This window comes from Odontesthes bonariensis, chromosome 21, assembly GCF_027942865.1.
Source record: "Odontesthes bonariensis isolate fOdoBon6 chromosome 21, fOdoBon6.hap1, whole genome shotgun sequence".
NCBI classification, from domain to species: Eukaryota; Metazoa; Chordata; class Actinopteri; order Atheriniformes; family Atherinopsidae; genus Odontesthes; species Odontesthes bonariensis.
In genome coordinates this window covers 1498379-1515787 of record NC_134526.1, presented here as the reverse complement: position 1 = coordinate 1515787, position 17409 = coordinate 1498379, and the positions used below count along the sequence as shown (strand labels likewise).

The 17409-nt window shown below is 46.2% G+C and overlaps 1 protein-coding gene across 1 annotated transcript in view; it reads left to right on the top strand.

The window, feature by feature from the left end:
- Positions 1 to 9990, top strand: part of rapgefl1 (Rap guanine nucleotide exchange factor (GEF)-like 1) — a 42188-nt gene extending 32198 nt beyond the window's left edge. Inside the window, exons 12-16 of the mRNA XM_075453292.1 lie at positions 289 to 339; positions 552 to 639; positions 2023 to 2087; positions 4537 to 4591; positions 4747 to 9990. Coding sequence (XP_075309407.1) covers positions 289 to 339; positions 552 to 639; positions 2023 to 2087; positions 4537 to 4591; positions 4747 to 4871 — 384 coding nt within the window. The 3' untranslated portion in view covers positions 4872 to 9990. The remainder of the gene's footprint in view (positions 1 to 288; positions 340 to 551; positions 640 to 2022; positions 2088 to 4536; positions 4592 to 4746) is intronic.
- Positions 9991 to 17409: the final 7419 nt, after the last annotated feature.

Below are 17409 nucleotides of genomic sequence, written 5' to 3'. Positions count from 1 at the left end.
TGTGATGCAAATGTATTACTCTGTTGAACGCATATTGTTCTGAGAAGCAAAACGCTTTATTTTTTAAACCCCAGCCAACTAGCCGGACTACCTTCATCAGCACCAAAACGAGGCTGGAACTCTGCTCACAGGACGCAGCAGGGGGTAAGAAGATGTTCAGAAATGATGTTGCTGATATGGGATGTTACACAGCTTCATGTCAAAAGAGGCGAACTGTCCCTTTAAGCCAAACTGATGCTGTTTTTATCTGTTGGTGTGTAACTGCTGTCGTTCTGCTGCTGTGTTCAGGGTCTCCCGGGAAAGTTCAGGAAGCAGTTTCAGCAGTTTGAAAGCACCGCTGTGAGTAGCAGAATCAGAAAAGGTTTTATTGCCAAGTAATATTTACATCACGAGGAATTTGGCCTGGTCTGTTTGGTGCCATAAAAACAAAATATATAACAATAATAATAATAAAATAAAGTAATAAATGTAAAAATATATGTACAAAGTATTTGTAAGAAGAGTGCATTAATGTAACTTTAAAATAACGACGCTTCTGTCCCGGCTTGCAGGACCCCTCCAGGAACCATAAGTCCTACAGGGACCTGATCACCAGCCTGAGACCCCCGCTGATCCCCTTCACACCTCTGCTGCTGAAAGGTGAGGCTGAAACCCAACGCAGGGCTAAATGTTTCACGTGTTCGGCATGGGCAGCTGAAGCGCTACCTTTGGTGACGACTCCCCGGAGTTGGGATGTGTTCAGCTGAGCGCCGCTGACCGGCTCTGATGAGCGGCGCAGGTGGAGACGCTTTCATCTGTCTGCCTCCAGCTGTGAACCAGATGTGAGGCAGCGTTAGCTCCCCGTCGCTAATTAAGCAGCTCTGTGTTCCCTTCACCTGCAGCACACACGTGCACACGCACACACGTGCACACTCTGACGTGTGTTCAGCCACATCAAAGACTCACGTGTTCATTGTTGGTTCAGCATGGTAGGTGTGTTCTGCTATCTTTGTGAGGACACAGCGACAGTCAGCGTTTCCAGTTCCCTTAAAGTGTTTAATTTATAAAGAGTACAGAGTACAGCATCTCTGTTTAGGGTTAAAGGGTCAGGGTAAACCCTAACCCTTTAACCCTAAACGCTTCAAAGATGCAGTCCAATTCAACCCAGTTCATCGTTATCCAATCAAGTCCAATTCACACAGAGCTAATTAAAAAAGTAGCAGAGCAAAAGGGGTACAAAAAAACTGTACAAAGGGGACCCTCAGGGGTGGGCGGAGCCTGCAGCTCCTCAGCACTAAAGACTCAGCATGGGCCGGTTATCGGTTTCAAGGTATACTACGGTATTAAAAAGTCAAGGTTTCTAAACCACTCAAACTTTCTCTGCGGTATGAGCGTTCTTTTTAATTGTTTTTTTTTGTGGCTAAGTCATAATTGTTCTTTCACAAAGACTCGCTGATAGGAAAACTGTGGCTTTTAATGTAAATCTGTCACCAGGGGGATTCTGGCACCCTCTGGAGGACACATGTGGAACTGCACCTCCAGTTTAGCTTAGCTTATTAGAGAAGTTGAGTTCTGTGCAGCTAACTCGTTAACTGGACTCACTTAAAGTAAACCGGAGGAATGTTTTCTCTAAAGTCAGAACTGGGACTGATGTCCATGTGTGCTGCGCTCCAGCTGAAATAAACGCTGACATCAGCAGGATGGGATTTATTAAGTCGGGTCAGAAATCCAAAGCTCACCAACACTACAGTTTTGCATTTTGCCGAGTTATCTCGGGGTCTTAATCTGATCCGATCCAGTTCTTAGTCAGATTAAGGTGTCTACATGCACTTAGTAACTCCGTCTGATTGTGATTTAGCCAATAATCCGATCCTTTCAGTGCCATGTGACCCCACTGAGTGATGTCACATGACTCAGCTCTGAGGGTATCAGAGTGAGTCGTGACCCCGGTGATTCCACAGCTGGGCCAACATCTGCTGATCCCACCACTTCCTGCTCCTTTATCCTGTATTTCTGACTGATTTCTGTCCTCGTTGTTTCCAGACCTGACGTTTCTTCACGAGAGCTGCAAGACGTTTCACGGGGAACTCGTCAACTTTGAAAAGATGGTGAGTCGCTCGGCTTTCAGGTCCAATATGAGACGGATGGTTCAGCTTCACAAGAAGCTTTCTACCTGCATCAGGCTGGAGGATGTTAGCATTAGCATTATCATTAGCTGTCAGTCACAGAGAAGCAAAGTGACTCAAAGCCACTTCAAATAGAAAAATACTTTATTCATCCCCCAATGGGGGAAATTCAAATTCGTCAAGTAGCTCAAAAAAAGTATAAATATTTACAATGATTGTATATTAACAACAATAATAATACCAATTCTAATAAAAATACTACTACAGTGGAAACCGCTTATAGTGGTCACGGATATAGTAATCAACCGCTTATATAGATCAAAAGGCTTGGGACGGAATCATTTCTATACAAATGCTGTTTAAATAATTCGTTTATAGTGATCAAGAAATCCGCTTATAATGTTCATTTTTGGCCATTTTATGAATGTAAACATGTGCAAAAATAATTTTAAAACTACGTGTAGCTATTTTATTTTTTACTCCCTTGATTCCTTTCTGGACGTCTGCTTCTGCCTCGCTAGCTAACGTAACGAGTTGACACCGGGCAGCAAGCGCGCGAATCATGGCTGGAAAAAGGAAGTCATGGAGGAGCATGTGTCCGAGGATGGGTGCTGGAGAGCGGATTGAATGTGCGTGTGACCGCTGGAAGCTCCAGGCTGGTTCTTGTAAGATGGGAGGCCGGTGTTCATTCTATTTCTCCTACTTGTTGAGAATTGCTACTTTGTGGTTTTGCGCATGCGCCGAGCCGATTTTCTAAGTTTCGTTTTCACGCAAAGTAGCACAAATCGACAGAACACCGGCACGGAGGAGCATAGATCCGAGCAGGGGTGCTGAAAGGCGGATTGAATTCAAACTTTATTTTCTTAAAAAACTTGTAAGAAAAAAAATGCACCGGCGGCACAGCAGAGAATAAGTAACGTACTGGATCTGAGTTAGCCCACAGTATGTCTGCGCACTGCGCAGTACTGTAATTAAACTTGCATGATAATAAAATTCAGTAAATGCTGAAGCTATCCGTTTCATTTAATTTTTCTCATTGAAAAACGATACAAATGGCATTTAGATGATATTCTCCATAAAAAATAAGTGAAATACCTGTACTGTAATACAACTTCGGTTTTAGTAATCAACCGCTTATAGTGTTCAAATTGGCTCTGGACCAACGTGATCACTATAAGCGGTTTCCACTGTACTAACTAATAATAATAATAACAAAACAGGCTCTAAAACAACAGAAAGAGACAGAAAGTGGTCACAAAAAGAAAGATGGAGCCAAACCAGTCTTTGGTTCTGGGCCTTTAGTCCACCTGTGCAGGTGTTTGTTACGGAAGCCCAGAGGTACGTATAAACTGTTTCTGATGGTTTTCTCGAGATGACTCTCTTTCCTTGAACGCTCAGGATCAGTTTCTCAGAGTTCTTAAAGCGTTTCCAGGAACGGACTCAAGCTGAAGATGTCAGATTTTGGAGAACCCGACATAAATCAACGCATCAGATTTTTACTTCTGTCGAGGTTTAACAGGTCTTACAGGCTATATTGTATTTTACCTTATGTTCTAGGTTAGTATAGGTCTTAGATTAGCATAGGCTATCATGTGTATTATATGTTCAGTACAGCTCTTGTAATTAGCGTAAAATGTATATTGTAGTATCCACATTGCCCATTTATTGTTACTGTTTTTGTTAGAGTACTTATGTTACGGCATGTTATGTCCTGTTATGGTAGCTGCTGTACGGTGTCCTGTCCTAAGAATTTCAGTGCCCAGTCCGACTCTGTTGTTCTGTGCATCTGACAATAAAAGACCTGAACCCGACACAGATCAACGCATCAGATTTTTACTTCTGTGGAGGTCTAACAGCTGAAACTGCAGTTTGTTTGTCTTGTAGAAATAACTTTTATATCAGCCCGCGTCCTTTAAGCAGACGGCCGGCTCAGCAGGCGTTTACACCTCAGTGATCCTGCTGATGGAGTCGACTTCATCAGCGACCGGCTGAGGGGAGCAGGCCGTCTCCATGGTTACCCAATGATGCACGAGTTATTTATCTCGTTATAACGGCATGATTGGTGTGTGTTAAACCTGATTCCATTCTTCAGATGCTCGTCAGCAGGATTTGCTTTGTGCATTTTCACAAACGCTTCATGTTTGATTCATAGGCGACTTTATTCAGTTTCCAATGAAAGGGGGTAAAAACCTTTGCCAGAAACATCTAAACACATATAAACAGGGGCGGACTGGGGAGAAAAAGTGGCCTCGAAAACCATCGGTAAATTAACTCGTTATCTCGAGAAAACCATCAGAAAAAAGTTTATACGCACCACGTCCGCTCTGGGCTTCCGTAGTTTGTGGCGTCAGATCTGAGGTCGGTTCAGGGAAGCAAAATGTGATCAGAGACGTGATGCCTGAGCCGTGTTCTTCTTCTTCTTCTGCTGCAGCATAAGGTTGCTGAGATGGTGAGGAACATCAGACGGTACCGGAGCTCTCAGCTAGGTAACACACACCTCTACAGTAACAGTTCCTGCACAGTTTTATCATTAAAACGTGATAAAGAACGCTGTGATCTGTCTCCATCTGGTGGTGACGTGGAGGTACTGCAGCTACGTGAGCTGGAAATGATGGTTTTAATGGCTTTCTGTTTCTGGTAGCCATGGATACGGAGACGTCCCCCTCCCACCTGCAGACGAAGGCCTACGTCCGGCAGCTCCAGGTGATCGACAACCAGAACCTTCTGTTCGACATGTCCTGCAAGCTGGAGCCCAAAGACACATAGAGGTGGGATGGAGGGGCTCCAGAACCAGAAGCGATGATTTAAAGACCGAGACGGAGGCGCAGGTCTGCTCCTCATCTACCTGAAACCACCAAACACGAGAAGAAACAACCTTTCAGTCCAGTTCAAACTCTGCCAGCAGCCTGACCCGGAGGACGCCTGCTGGACCTGAAGTCCCGACGTTAAAGCAGAGAAAGGTTGAACAGAACAGAGTCCTGCACACGTTACAGGTTCTACAGCTGCAACCTGTGCAGGAGTCTGTTCTGAAACCCCCCACAGGGGCAGGAGTAAACCTCAGAAACTTCAGCCACATGTTTACCTCACTCAGCAGCAGCCATTTTATCTCCTCAGCTCATAAAGATCTGAGTGGAAACGCGACCTGCATCATCCCGGAGCTTTAAAGGCGTAAACGCTCGGCTCCGAACGCTCGGCTCTAGGGATGGGAATTGATCAGATTTTTACGATTCCAATTCCATTTTCGATTCTGCTTAACGATTCGGTTCTTTGTCGGTTCCCTTATCGATTCTCATTTGGAGAAAAAGGACAACAAACCGGTCGATTAGCATCAACTTTGTTTAGTTTAGAAGTAACACGAGTCATGACCTCACTAACCCAACAACGGTGAGATCCACATTGGTCTATCCTGGCCTGGGTAATTTAACTCTTCCTGCTCTGGTGAAAGGAGAAGCTGGAGGTAGAGGTGAACTGGGGGTAGTACCACCAGCCTCTGGCTCTGAGCCAGTCAGGCTCTGTCTCTCATGATTTCATCTAAATGTAATGCCTGAGAAGGCATTCATTTAACCTTAACCGTTACTAACAGCAGCTTTTACAATCAGGCAAATGGTGCTAACATGATAGGCAGTGTTTGTTAGTTAGTTACCTGCAGTGTTAGCCGAGGACATGCTAACGTTGCTAACGTTGCTGGGTTCAGATTCACCGACGTTAATCATTCATTCATAGTTATTGCATGTTGGTAGTATTTCCTCCCTTTGGTGAAATATTCACTTTGCAAGTTGCCCTGTTGTCGTCTTTTTTAGGGATGTGGAACCAAACTTTCGAGCGTTTGTACCGCTTGGGCGCCATGTTTACTGCTGGCTGCTGGCTGCACTGGACTCGCCACGCAACGCTGCGTGGTGACATCATTCGCGCCCACTGGAATCGATAAGGGAATCGTTTGCAAAATCGCCAAACGATTCCAAGGAATTGAAACACTGGGAACCGGTTCTCGATTCCCATCCCTACACGGCTCCCAACACTCGGCTTTAATCTGCTCAGTCATTTCTTTTCAGCCCATAAACACATTATTTTATGTTTATTTAGAAAAACAAAGGGGACGTTGTTTGTTTTAATGAGAAAGTTCTGAAATATTTTACCATTTAAAAAAAAAAAAAAAAAAAAAAAAAAAAAAAAAAAACTGAATCTGGCAACAAATCATATATATATATATATATATATATATGTGTTCACAGGGGGAAAACGGCAAAGAACATGTTCATAAATTGGACTTAATGCTGAATTCCTTCAGCTTTAACGCTGGGAACTGACGTCACGTTTTTGGTTTTCACACGTTGGTCACACCGTTCGGCTGGTTTATGCTACGTGTACACCAAGAGCGACCTACGCTGCCTGGTAGCGGAGAAGCTGGAGAAGCTTCGCTTGAGAATTAGCTTTGGTAGCTTTGGTAGCTTGTGACGTCACATTTAGAATGTTAAATTTTTAAAGGCCCCGCGAAAAAGAACATGAGGAAAGAGAGGGCGGGGACACGAATAAACGTGTTGTTATTTACAATTTGTTATACAAGATATACATCACGTTACAAATGATGTAAAACTACATTAGGTACACCTGAGAAGAGCAGGAATAGCAGAGGCAGCTGTGAAAATAAACTAAATTCAAAATAAAATCCGAAATAAAACTTAATTGCAGTGAGAAAGGTATGCGTGGGGTTACTACACTATTGTATTGAAGCACTCGACACGGCGATTGCAACAGTCTCAGGATTAAACGACTATTGTTTGGATAGGGCCTAAACTAATGGCCAAAGAACCAGTTAAAAAGTGTTGTTGCAATCCCGCTGAAACTATGTAGCTATGTAGGTAAACTATGTAGGACACCGCGGCGATTCATTTTTCAGTAGCCATGTTTAAAGGACGTAGGAACTAGGAACCAAAGTTTACACGTTTGTTTCCGCGAACCCCGAGGATTGTCGGACCCCTACAATCTGTGGATTGTCATTGATTTTCGCCGAAACGCGTCATGGCTCATTACCATAAAGTTAGCTTGAGTTTAATCGCTGGAATCCGCTCTGGTCGCGCAGTTCGCTCACCCTCCATAGAGAAATAATGATTTCCGGCGCTCAGTTAGCGTGGGTCGCTCTTGGTGTACACTAGCATTATGAAGCAGAAGCTCTGGCTCTGAAATGAGGAGAATCCCTCGGTGAGGATGCCAGCAGGCTCCTGCTGATCTCAGGCTGTCTGGCAGGTTTGAGACAAAGTTTTAAAGTTTCAGATTGAGAAGAAGGAGAGGATTGTTGAAGCAGCGGCGGTTCGGTTCTCCTGAACTGAGCCGTTTGGTCACAAAGTCTAAATGTCAAAGCAAGGAGCAAAGAGCCATCGTACAGACCGGCGTGTGATCACCACATCAGGGCGAGCCGGTACCGCAGGAGCCGGGGCCGACCCCGGGACGCTGGACACAGACAGTGGATACAGTTTCAGTCTTTTTTTTGTTTCAGGAGACGGTTCAGGCTCAGTTTAAAGGACCATGCTGTTGTTTCCATGTTCCACAGCTGGCACATCTGGATGAGCTGGGTCCGTTTTTATCGTGTCGACGCATCCTCGTAAAAACCCCGAAACATCCGCAGTGGAGTCTGGAACGCTTGAAAAAAAAAAAAAAACGACGGCATGGTCCTTTAAGAGCAACGATCATGTGATCATCAGCCAATCGGCCGTCTCCACGGGATGACATCACACCGGAGAGGTGATGAACTCCGTTTCTCAGCGTTTGGAATCTAACTGCTGTCCCAGCTGAGCGACCAACCGGCTTTACGGAAGGACCCGGTCGCCCCCCAAAAAGCCGGCCTCCCATTGGTCGGTCCGGGGCAATAACAGGAGCGACAGGAAATGAAGCTGGTTGGTCGACTTGCTCGCACCAACGAAGCACTTTTTGCCAAACCTCAGGGCTCAGAGACACGGAGAGGTTTTGTTTACTCTTTCTTCTCGATTTCAGTAGAGTTCAGTTCAGTTGAGTCCAGTTGTGTTGCGATCGATTGGTTCTGTGTTTGTACAGCTGATCACACTTCAGCCATATTTACTCTAATAATAGAAGTCTACAGAGTTGTTGTTTTTATGCTGTGAATCACCACCAGGGCTGAGGTCCGCCTGAGCGACGGGTCCAAGGATCTGAACCCCCGACGCCTTTAAATTTCATCCAATTAATTCTGGTCATAAAGTTCAAAAGAATCGTTCGAATATGACGGAAAAAAAAAGGGAACGTTTGTCGTATTTTTAAAATATCAAATATTCAAAAACTCAGGCTGTGTTCGAAACTGCATACTGCATACTACATACTGTATACTCCATACTGCATACTGCATACTGCATACTGCATACTCCATACTGCATACTACATACTGCATACTCCATACTCCATACTGCATACTACATACTGCATACTGCATACTGCATACTACATACTGCATACTGCATACTACATACTATATACTGCATACTGCATACTGCATACTACATACTATATACTGCATACTGCATACTGCATACTCCATACTCCATACTGCATACTACATACTGCATACTGCATACTACATACTATATACTGCATACTGCATACTGCATACTACATACTGCATACTACATACTGCATACTCCATACTGCATACTGCATACTCCATACTACATACTGCATACTACATACTACATACTGCATACTACATACTGCATACTACATACTACATACTACATACTGCATACTACATACTACATACTGCATACTACATACTGCATACTACATACTCCATACTGCATACTACATACTGCATACTACATACTACATACTGCATACTGCATACTACATACTGCATACTACATACTATAGCCGAAATCAGCCGGCCTGAAGCTGATTTCTCTTAAGCTCTAAACTCTGTAAACTTTAGCAACATTTGAAACATTTTCAGGTGAGAAAGTAGTCGTTTAGATCCCCAACGTGTTGAAAACCTGAGAAAATACCGGCTGTTTACCATTTTGTTCCCACGAATTCGGCGCTACTAAAGCTAGCCGCAGTGAGCAACGCACTTCGAAACTGGCCAATCAGAAGCCGGTGGGCTTTTAGGGAGGGGCTCTTAAAGACGCAGGAACTGAAACAGCTCGTTTGAGATCAATAAGGATCTACTGTGTGATTTAAATCTGCTCAGAAATGATTCAATCATGAACTCGTTTAGTTGGAATAAGAAAAGGAACTCATTGGAATGCTCTTTAATAAGATGAACATGTGGATAAATCCACGGAGGCTCGTCGGGTTCAGAGTTCTCAGCTCTGGTGGTCGGTGAACTTTTCTCCTCCATCTGTACCATAACATCCTGTGTATAAGGTTGGTGGGGCTGATCCCGTCCAGAACCGGCTCCTCGCGCAGTTCAACGGGTCCGACACCAGGTTCCGACTGACAGAGTTTAAGAATGTTTCCTCACATGTTTACAGCCTCTCAGATGACGAACTGAGCGGTTCTGGACGGGATGGAAGCGTCTCTGGTTCGGCAAGACCTTTAGAGTCCAGACCGGCTCCAAACTCAGTTTGAGTTTCCAGGAGCTCAAAGAAGGGCGAGATCCAAACATCCAGGACGGAATGTGGTTCAGAACGTTTGATTGTTCGAGCCGAAGTTCTTCAAGCTGCCGGCAGCATTAAAGTCATAAAGATTTAAAGGGATAGTTTGCCTCTTCTGACATGAAGCTGTATGACATCCCATATCAGCAGCATCATTTCTGAACATCTTCTTACCCCCTGCTGCGTCCTGTGAGCAGAGTTCCAGCCTCGTTTTGGTGTTGATGAAGGTAGTCCGGCTAGTTGGCTGGGGTTTAAAAAATAAAGCGTTTTGCTTCTCAGAACAATATGCGTTCAACAGAGTAATACATTTGCATCACAAAATGGTTCTCCAGGAAAAAGTCAGACCTCACAATCTCTTGGCCCTATTTTCTCTCCCTTCGTATCACTGCCTGCTGCCGCCTGCCGACAGCCGCGCCTGTTACGCTGTTTGCTGCTCGGTCTGCACAGCAGGCAGTGATACAAATGTAATTTATTAAATAATAAATTATTTATTAGTTATTTATTATTTAATATTTTTTTAATATTTAATAAATAATATTAAATTATTATATATTAAAATAATATAGTATTTTATAAAATATATATATAAAATATATTTTATACATGGCGCTAGCCGGAGAGAAAATGGGGCCAAGCGTTTGTGAGGTCTGACTTTTTCCATCGAGAAAGATTTTATGATGCAAATGTATTACTCTGTTGAACGCATATTGTTTTAAGAAGCAAGACGCTTTATTTTTTAAACCCCAGCCAACTAGCCGGACTACCTTCATCAACACCAAAACGAGGCTGGAACTCTGCTCACAGGACGCAGCAGGGGGTAAGAAGATGTTCAGAAATGATGTTGCTGATATGGGATGTTACACAGCTTCATGTCAGAAGAGGCGAACTGTCCCTTTAAGATGAATAATGAGTTTGATCTGAACTCAGCAGCTTGATCAGAGTTCAGTTTGAGCCGTTCGGGTCGGACTGTCCGAGGTCTTGTCCCAGCAGAGGTGTTTCTGGCGACCCGGTTGGGTGCAGAATGTGAACCCAGTGAAGACAGATCATCACATGTCGGCCAGTGGCTCTCTCAGGACCACTTCCTGGGTGTCGGGCGCTTCATCGTGGGTCCCACGGCGGTTCTGGGCGGAGGCCGAGGTCATCTGACCCCAAACGGACCCGGTTCCGACCTCCCCGCCTCCGCCGGGAGCTCGGCTGGGACCCCTGATGCAGAGACGCAGGCGGCCTCCTGGGTCGAGGCCGTCCGCTGCGTCGCCTGCATGAAAACGCTGAAAAATGCAAAGTGTACATAATGTGATCCTGTAAATAAGCAAATACTAACGGAGACTCTATTTTATGTATGAGAGGAGGGAGGCGGCGCTAACTCAAGGAGAAACATTTGATTTAGTGTTTTTATTCGTAAAAGAAATAAATAATCTGAGCTGAACACTTAAAGTTCACTTCTGTTGGTTTCTATCTCAACTCTTTCTGTTTGCTTTTGGTTCTTTTTGTACAGAAGTGGTTGTTTACATCCATACGAGTCCTGATTTCTGTGGTCGGCAGACGGACGACAGTAGGGGGCGGGGCACGGATCAGGCAGGGGCGGGGCATGGGTGTAGGGGGCGGGGCTTTCAGTGTCGGCATGATTAAATATCCCAAACTTTAGAAAACCAACAATAGTTACAACTGGAGTTATTTTTTTTTTTTAAAAGGCAACATTTAAAGACACGAAGATGCTTTTTAAGTTAAAACCCCGTCATGAAGTAAACGTCACGAGAAACAGGAAGAAGTTTTAATATGTGACGTTTTTTGTTGAATAATTCAAAAAGTCACAAAATTCAAATTTGCTTTGAAAATTTCAGCTGAAAAATGACAAAAAAAGTATTTAAAATGATTTAAGAAATAATTAGAATTTAGGAAAAAAAAGTCTAAATTTGATCAGAAACTCATTTGTTTTTTCTTCATTAAGGAACTTCATGAGAAACTGTTTGTGTTATTTTCACATAAAGTTATGATTCAAACAGAATAATAACGGTAGTTCACAAAGTTTCCTTCCAGATTTAAAATGAATTCTGTTAAAGAAGTTTTTACATCGAAGGGAGACGAGAACTTTTGGCCGCTGCCAGGAATCAGCTCAACATTAAAGACTTTTAAATGAATTTTCCCCTAAAAATGACATTATTAAAATGTTTTTCTGAATCTGATTCATATATGTTCATATGAACAAGCTTCATCCAGACTTTAGCTTCTTGGTCTGCAAACAAAATCCGGTTTAACGTGTTGATAAAACCGTTTTTCCCTCATCTGATGGTGACGTTTACAATCTGAAATGTTGACAACAAGGATGTCCGGATGCAGTTTGTGCTAAAAAGGAAATTAGTTCATGTTGTCATCTGTTGTGAGGTGAAGGGTGAGTCTCTGCAGACCCCCTCAGACCCCCTGCTGCTCCCTCTGCTGTCAGACACACTGAAATAAAACCTGTGGACAACAACACAGCCAAACCTTTGACTTCCTGTGTGTGTTTGTGTTTTTTGTTGCTTTGAGGTTCTCTCATCCACCCAGGAGCCGCACGTTGTTCCCCAGAGGACATCATCAAACTGCTGCAGGGGTTTAACCACAGTTAGAAAAAGGTTTACACTTAATAAAACTAAGTGAACCCCTGATCCAGCAGCTGGTAGCAGCAGTGAGAAACTAAGTGAACCCCTGATCCAGCAGCTGGTAGCAGCAGTGAGAAACTAAGTGAACCCCTGATCCAGCAGCTGGTAGCAGCAGTGTGTGAGAAACTAAGTGAACCCCTGATCCAGCAGCTGGTAGCAGCAGTGAGTGAGAAACTAAGTGAACCCCTGATCCAGCAGCTGGCAGCAGCAGTGAGTGAGAAACTAAGTGAACCCCTGATCCAGCAGCTGGTAGCAGCAGTGAGAAACTAAGTGAACCCCTGATCCAGCAGCTGGTAGCAGCAGTGTGTGAGAAACTAAGTGAACCCCTGATCCAGCAGCTGGTAGCAGCAGTGAGAAACTAAGTGAACCCCTGATCCAGCAGCTGGTAGCAGCAGTGAGACACTAAGTGAACCCCTGATCCAGCAGCTGGTAGCAGCAGTGTGTGAGAAACTAAGTGAACCCCTGATCCAGCAGCTGGTAGCAGCAGTGTGTGAGAAACTAAGTGAACCCCTGATCCAGCAGCTGGTAGCAGCAGTGAGAAACTAAGTGAACCCCTGATCCAGCAGCTGGTAGCAGCAGTGAGACACTAAGTGAACCCCTGATCCAGCAGCTGGTAGCAGCAGTGAGTGAGAAACTAAGTGAACCCCTGATCCAGCAGCTGGTAGCAGCAGTGTGTGAGAAACTAAGTGAACCCCTGATCCAGCAGCTGGTAGCAGCAGTGTGTGAGAAACTAAGTGAACCCCTGATCCAGCAGCTGGTAGCAGCAGTGTGTGAGAAACTAAGTGAACCCCTGATCCAGCAGCTGGTAGCAGCAGTGAGTGAGAAACTAAGTGAACCCCTGATCCAGCAGCTGGTAGCAGCAGTAAGTGAGAAACTAAGTGAACCCCTGATCCAGCAGCTGGTAGCAGCAGTGAGAAACTAAGTGAACCCCTGATCCAGCAGCTGGTAGCAGCAGTGAGAAACTAAGTGAACCCCTGATCCAGCAGCTGGTAGCAGCAGTGAGAAACTAAGTGAACCCCTGATCCAACAGCTGGTAGCAGCAGTGAGAAACTAAGTGAACCCCTGATCCAGCAGCTGGCAGCAGCAGTGAGTGAGAAACTAAGTGAACCCCTGATCCAACAGCTGGTAGCAGCAGTGAGAAACTAAGTGAACCCCTGATCCAGCAGCTGGTAGCAGCAGTGAGTGAGAAACTAAGTGAACCCCTGATCCAGCAGCTGGTAGCAGCAGTGAGTGAGAAACTAAGTGAACCCCTGATCCAGCAGCTGGTAGCAGCAGTGAGAAACTAAGTGAACCCCTGATCCAGCAGCTGGCAGCAGCAGTGAGTGAGAAACTAAGTGAACCCCTGATCCAGCAGCTGGTAGCAGCAGTGAGAAACTAAGTGAACCCCTGATCCAGCAGCTGGTAGCAGTAGTGAGTGAGAAACTAAGTGAACCCCTGATCCAGCAGCTGGTAGCAGCAGTGAGAAACTAAGTGAACCCCTGATCCAGCAGCTGGTAGCAGTAGTGAGTGAGAAACTAAGTGAACCCCTGATCCAGCAGCTGTTAGCAGCAGTGAGTGAGAAACTAAGTGAACCCCTGATCCAGCAGCTGGCAGCAGCAGTGTGTGAGAAACTAAGTGAACCCCTGATCCAGCAGCTGGTAGCAGCAGTGAGTGAGAAACTAAGTGAACCCCTGATCCAGCAGCTGGTAGCAGCAGTGAGAAACTAAGTGAACCCCTGATCCAGCAGCTGGTAGCCGCAGTGAGTGAGAAACTAAGTGAACCCCTGATCCAGCAGCTGGTAGCAGCAGTGAGTGAGAAACTAAGTGAACCCCTGATCCAGCAGCTGGTAGCAGCAGTGAGAAACTAAGTGAACCCCTGATCCAGCAGCTGGTAGCAGCAGTGAGAAACTAAGTGAACCCCTGATCCAGCAGCTGGTAGCAGCAGTGAGTGAGAAACTAAGTGAACCCCTGATCCAGCAGCTGGTAGCAGCAGTGAGTGAGAAACTAAGTGAACCCCTGATCCAGCAGCTGGTAGCAGCAGTAAGTGAGAAACTAAGTGAACCCCTGATCCAGCAGCTGGTAGCAGCAGTGTGTGAGAAACTAAGTGAACCCCTGATCCAGCAGCTGGTAGCAGCAGTGAGTGAGAAACTAAGTGAACCCCTGATCCAGCAGCTGGTAGCAGCAGTGAGTGAGAAACTAAGTGAACCCCTGATCCAGCAGCTGGTAGCAGCAGTAAGTGAGAAACTAAGTGAACCCCTGATCCAGCAGCTGGTAGCAGCAGTGAGTGAGAAACTAAGTGAACCCCTGATCCAGCAGCTGGTAGCAGCAGTAAGTGAGAAACTAAGTGAACCCCTGATCCAGCAGCTGGTAGCAGCAGTGAGAAACTAAGTGAACCCCTGATCCAGCAGCTGGTAGCAGCAGTGAGAAACTAAGTGAACCCCTGATCCAGCAGCTGGTAGCAGCAGTGAGAAACTAAGTGAACCCCTGATCCAGCAGCTGGTAGCAGCAGTGAGAAACTAAGTGAACCCCTGATCCAGCAGCTGGTAGCAGCAGTGAGAAACTAAGTGAACCCCTGATCCAGCAGCTGGCAGCAGCAGTGAGTGAGAAACTAAGTGAACCCCTGATCCAGCAGCTGGTAGCAGCAGTGAGAAACTAAGTGAACCCCTGATCCAGCAGCTGGTAGCAGTAGTGAGTGAGAAACTAAGTGAACCCCTGATCCAGCAGCTGGTAGCAGCAGTGAGAAACTAAGTGAACCCCTGATCCAGCAGCTGGTAGCAGTAGTGAGTGAGAAACTAAGTGAACCCCTGATCCAGCAGCTGGTAGCAGCAGTGAGTGAGAAACTAAGTGAACCCCTGATCCAGCAGCTGGTAGCAGCAGTGAGAAACTAAGTGAACCCCTGATCCAGCTGCTGGTAGCAGCAGTGTGTGAGAAACTAAGTGAACCCCTGATCCAGCAGCTGGTAGCAGCAGTGTGTGAGAAACTAAGTGAACCCCTGATCCAACAGCTGGTAGCAGCAGTGTGTGAGAAACTAAGTGAACCCCTGATCCAGCAGCTGGTAGCAGCAGTGAGAAACTAAGTGAACCCCTGATCCAGCAGCTGGTAGCAGCAGTGAGTGAGAAACTAAGTGAACCCCTGATCCAGCAGCAGTGAGTGAGAAACTAAGTGAACCCCTGATCCAGCAGCAGTGAGTGAGAAACTAAGTGAACCCCTGATCCAGCAGCAGTGAGTGAGAAACTAAGTGAACCCCTGATCCAGCAGCAGTGAGTGAAAAACTAAGTGAACCCCTGATCCAGCAGCTGGTAGCAGCAGTGAGTGAGAAACTAAGTGAACCCCTGATCCAGCAGCTGGTAGCAGCAGTGAGTGAGAAACTAAGTGAACCCCTGATCCAGCAGCTGGTAGCAGCAGTGAGTGAGAAACTAAGTGAACCACTGATCCAGCAGCTGGTAGCAGCAGTGAGTGAGAAACTAAGTGAACCCCTGATCCAGCAGCTGGTAGCAGCAGTGAGTGAGAAACTAAGTGAACCACTGATCCAGCAGCTGGTAGCAGTAGTGAGTGAGAAACTAAGTGAACCACTGATCCAGCAGCTGGTAGCAGTAGTGAGTGAAAAACTAAGTGAACCCCTGATCCAGCAGCTGGTAGCAGCAGTGAGTGAGAAACTAAGTGAACCCCTGATCCAGCAGCTGGTAGCAGCAGTGAGTGAGAAACTAAGTGAACCCCTGATCCAGCAGCTGGTAGCAGCAGTGAGTGAGAAACTAAGTGAACCACTGATCCAGCAGCTGGTAGCAGCAGTGAGTGAGAAACTAAGTGAACCCCTGATCCAGCAGCTGGTAGCAGCAGTGTGTGAGAAACTAAGTGAACCCCTGATCCAGCAGCTGGTAGCAGCAGTGAGTGAGAAACTAAGTGAACCACTGATCCAGCAGCTGGTAGCAGCAGTGAGTGAGAAACTAAGTGAACCCCTGATCCAGCAGCTGGTAGCAGCAGTGTGTGAGAAACTAAGTGAACCCCTGATCCAGCAGCTGGTAGCAGCAGTGAGTCAGAAACTAAGTGAACCCCTGGTAGCAAAATGATACCATATGAGGCTGGGCTTCCTCTCTCCTGTGCCAGGAAGTGTTGAGTCATGAGGATGGCATCAAGGCGGAAAAAGAACAACCATTCGTCTGTCTCTGCAGGATATCTACTCGATCTTGGAACACACGCTCTCTTCCAAGAGTCTGACGCGCTAAGGCATCCAAAAGTAGCAAATCAGCCGCTGGTTACACTTCCCATTGACCTTGTTATATACAGAGTCAAATTAACCTTCAATTAGTGCATAATTTAAGTCAAACAGAATAATGTCAGCATCATTATGGGGTATAATGTATATATTTATTTATGTTTGCTTCAAAGTAATTGGGGCCTACCATAGCATTGCATAGGAGAGCACTGCATAGCATTGCGATCGACCATTGTATCTACCACCAAACCCCACAACAACTCTTCAGTTCCTAGATGAGTTTAAAATGTTGTTACTTCATGTTTCTGAACACAACAGTGTCGTCATCACTGGTGATTTAAGGTTCTGATCATGACTTCATAGTATTCAAAGCAAGGCCGGAGTCAGGGGCGGTTTGGGGTCCTGATTCTGGATACTACCAGCGGGCTACCAACGGGCTACCAGCGGGCTACCAACGGGCTACCAGCGGGCTACGAACGGGCTACCAGCGGGCTATCAGCGGGCTACCAACGGGCTACCAGCGGGCTACCAGCGGGCTACCAGCGGGCTACCAACGGGCTATCAGTGGGCTACCTGCGGGCTACCAACGGGCTACCAGCGGGCTACCTGCGGGCTACCAACGGGCTACCAGCGGGCTACCAGCGGGCTACCAACGGGCTACCAGCGGGCTACCAACGGGCTATCAGTGGGCTACCTGCGGGCTACCAACGGGCTACCAGCGGGCTACCTGCGGGCTACCAACGGGCTACCTGCGGGCTACCAACGGGCTACCAACGGGCTACCAGCGGGCTACCAGCGGGCTACCTGCGGGCTACCAACGGGCTACCAGCAGGCTACCAGCGGGCTACCAACGGGCTACCAGCGGGCTACCAACGGGCTACC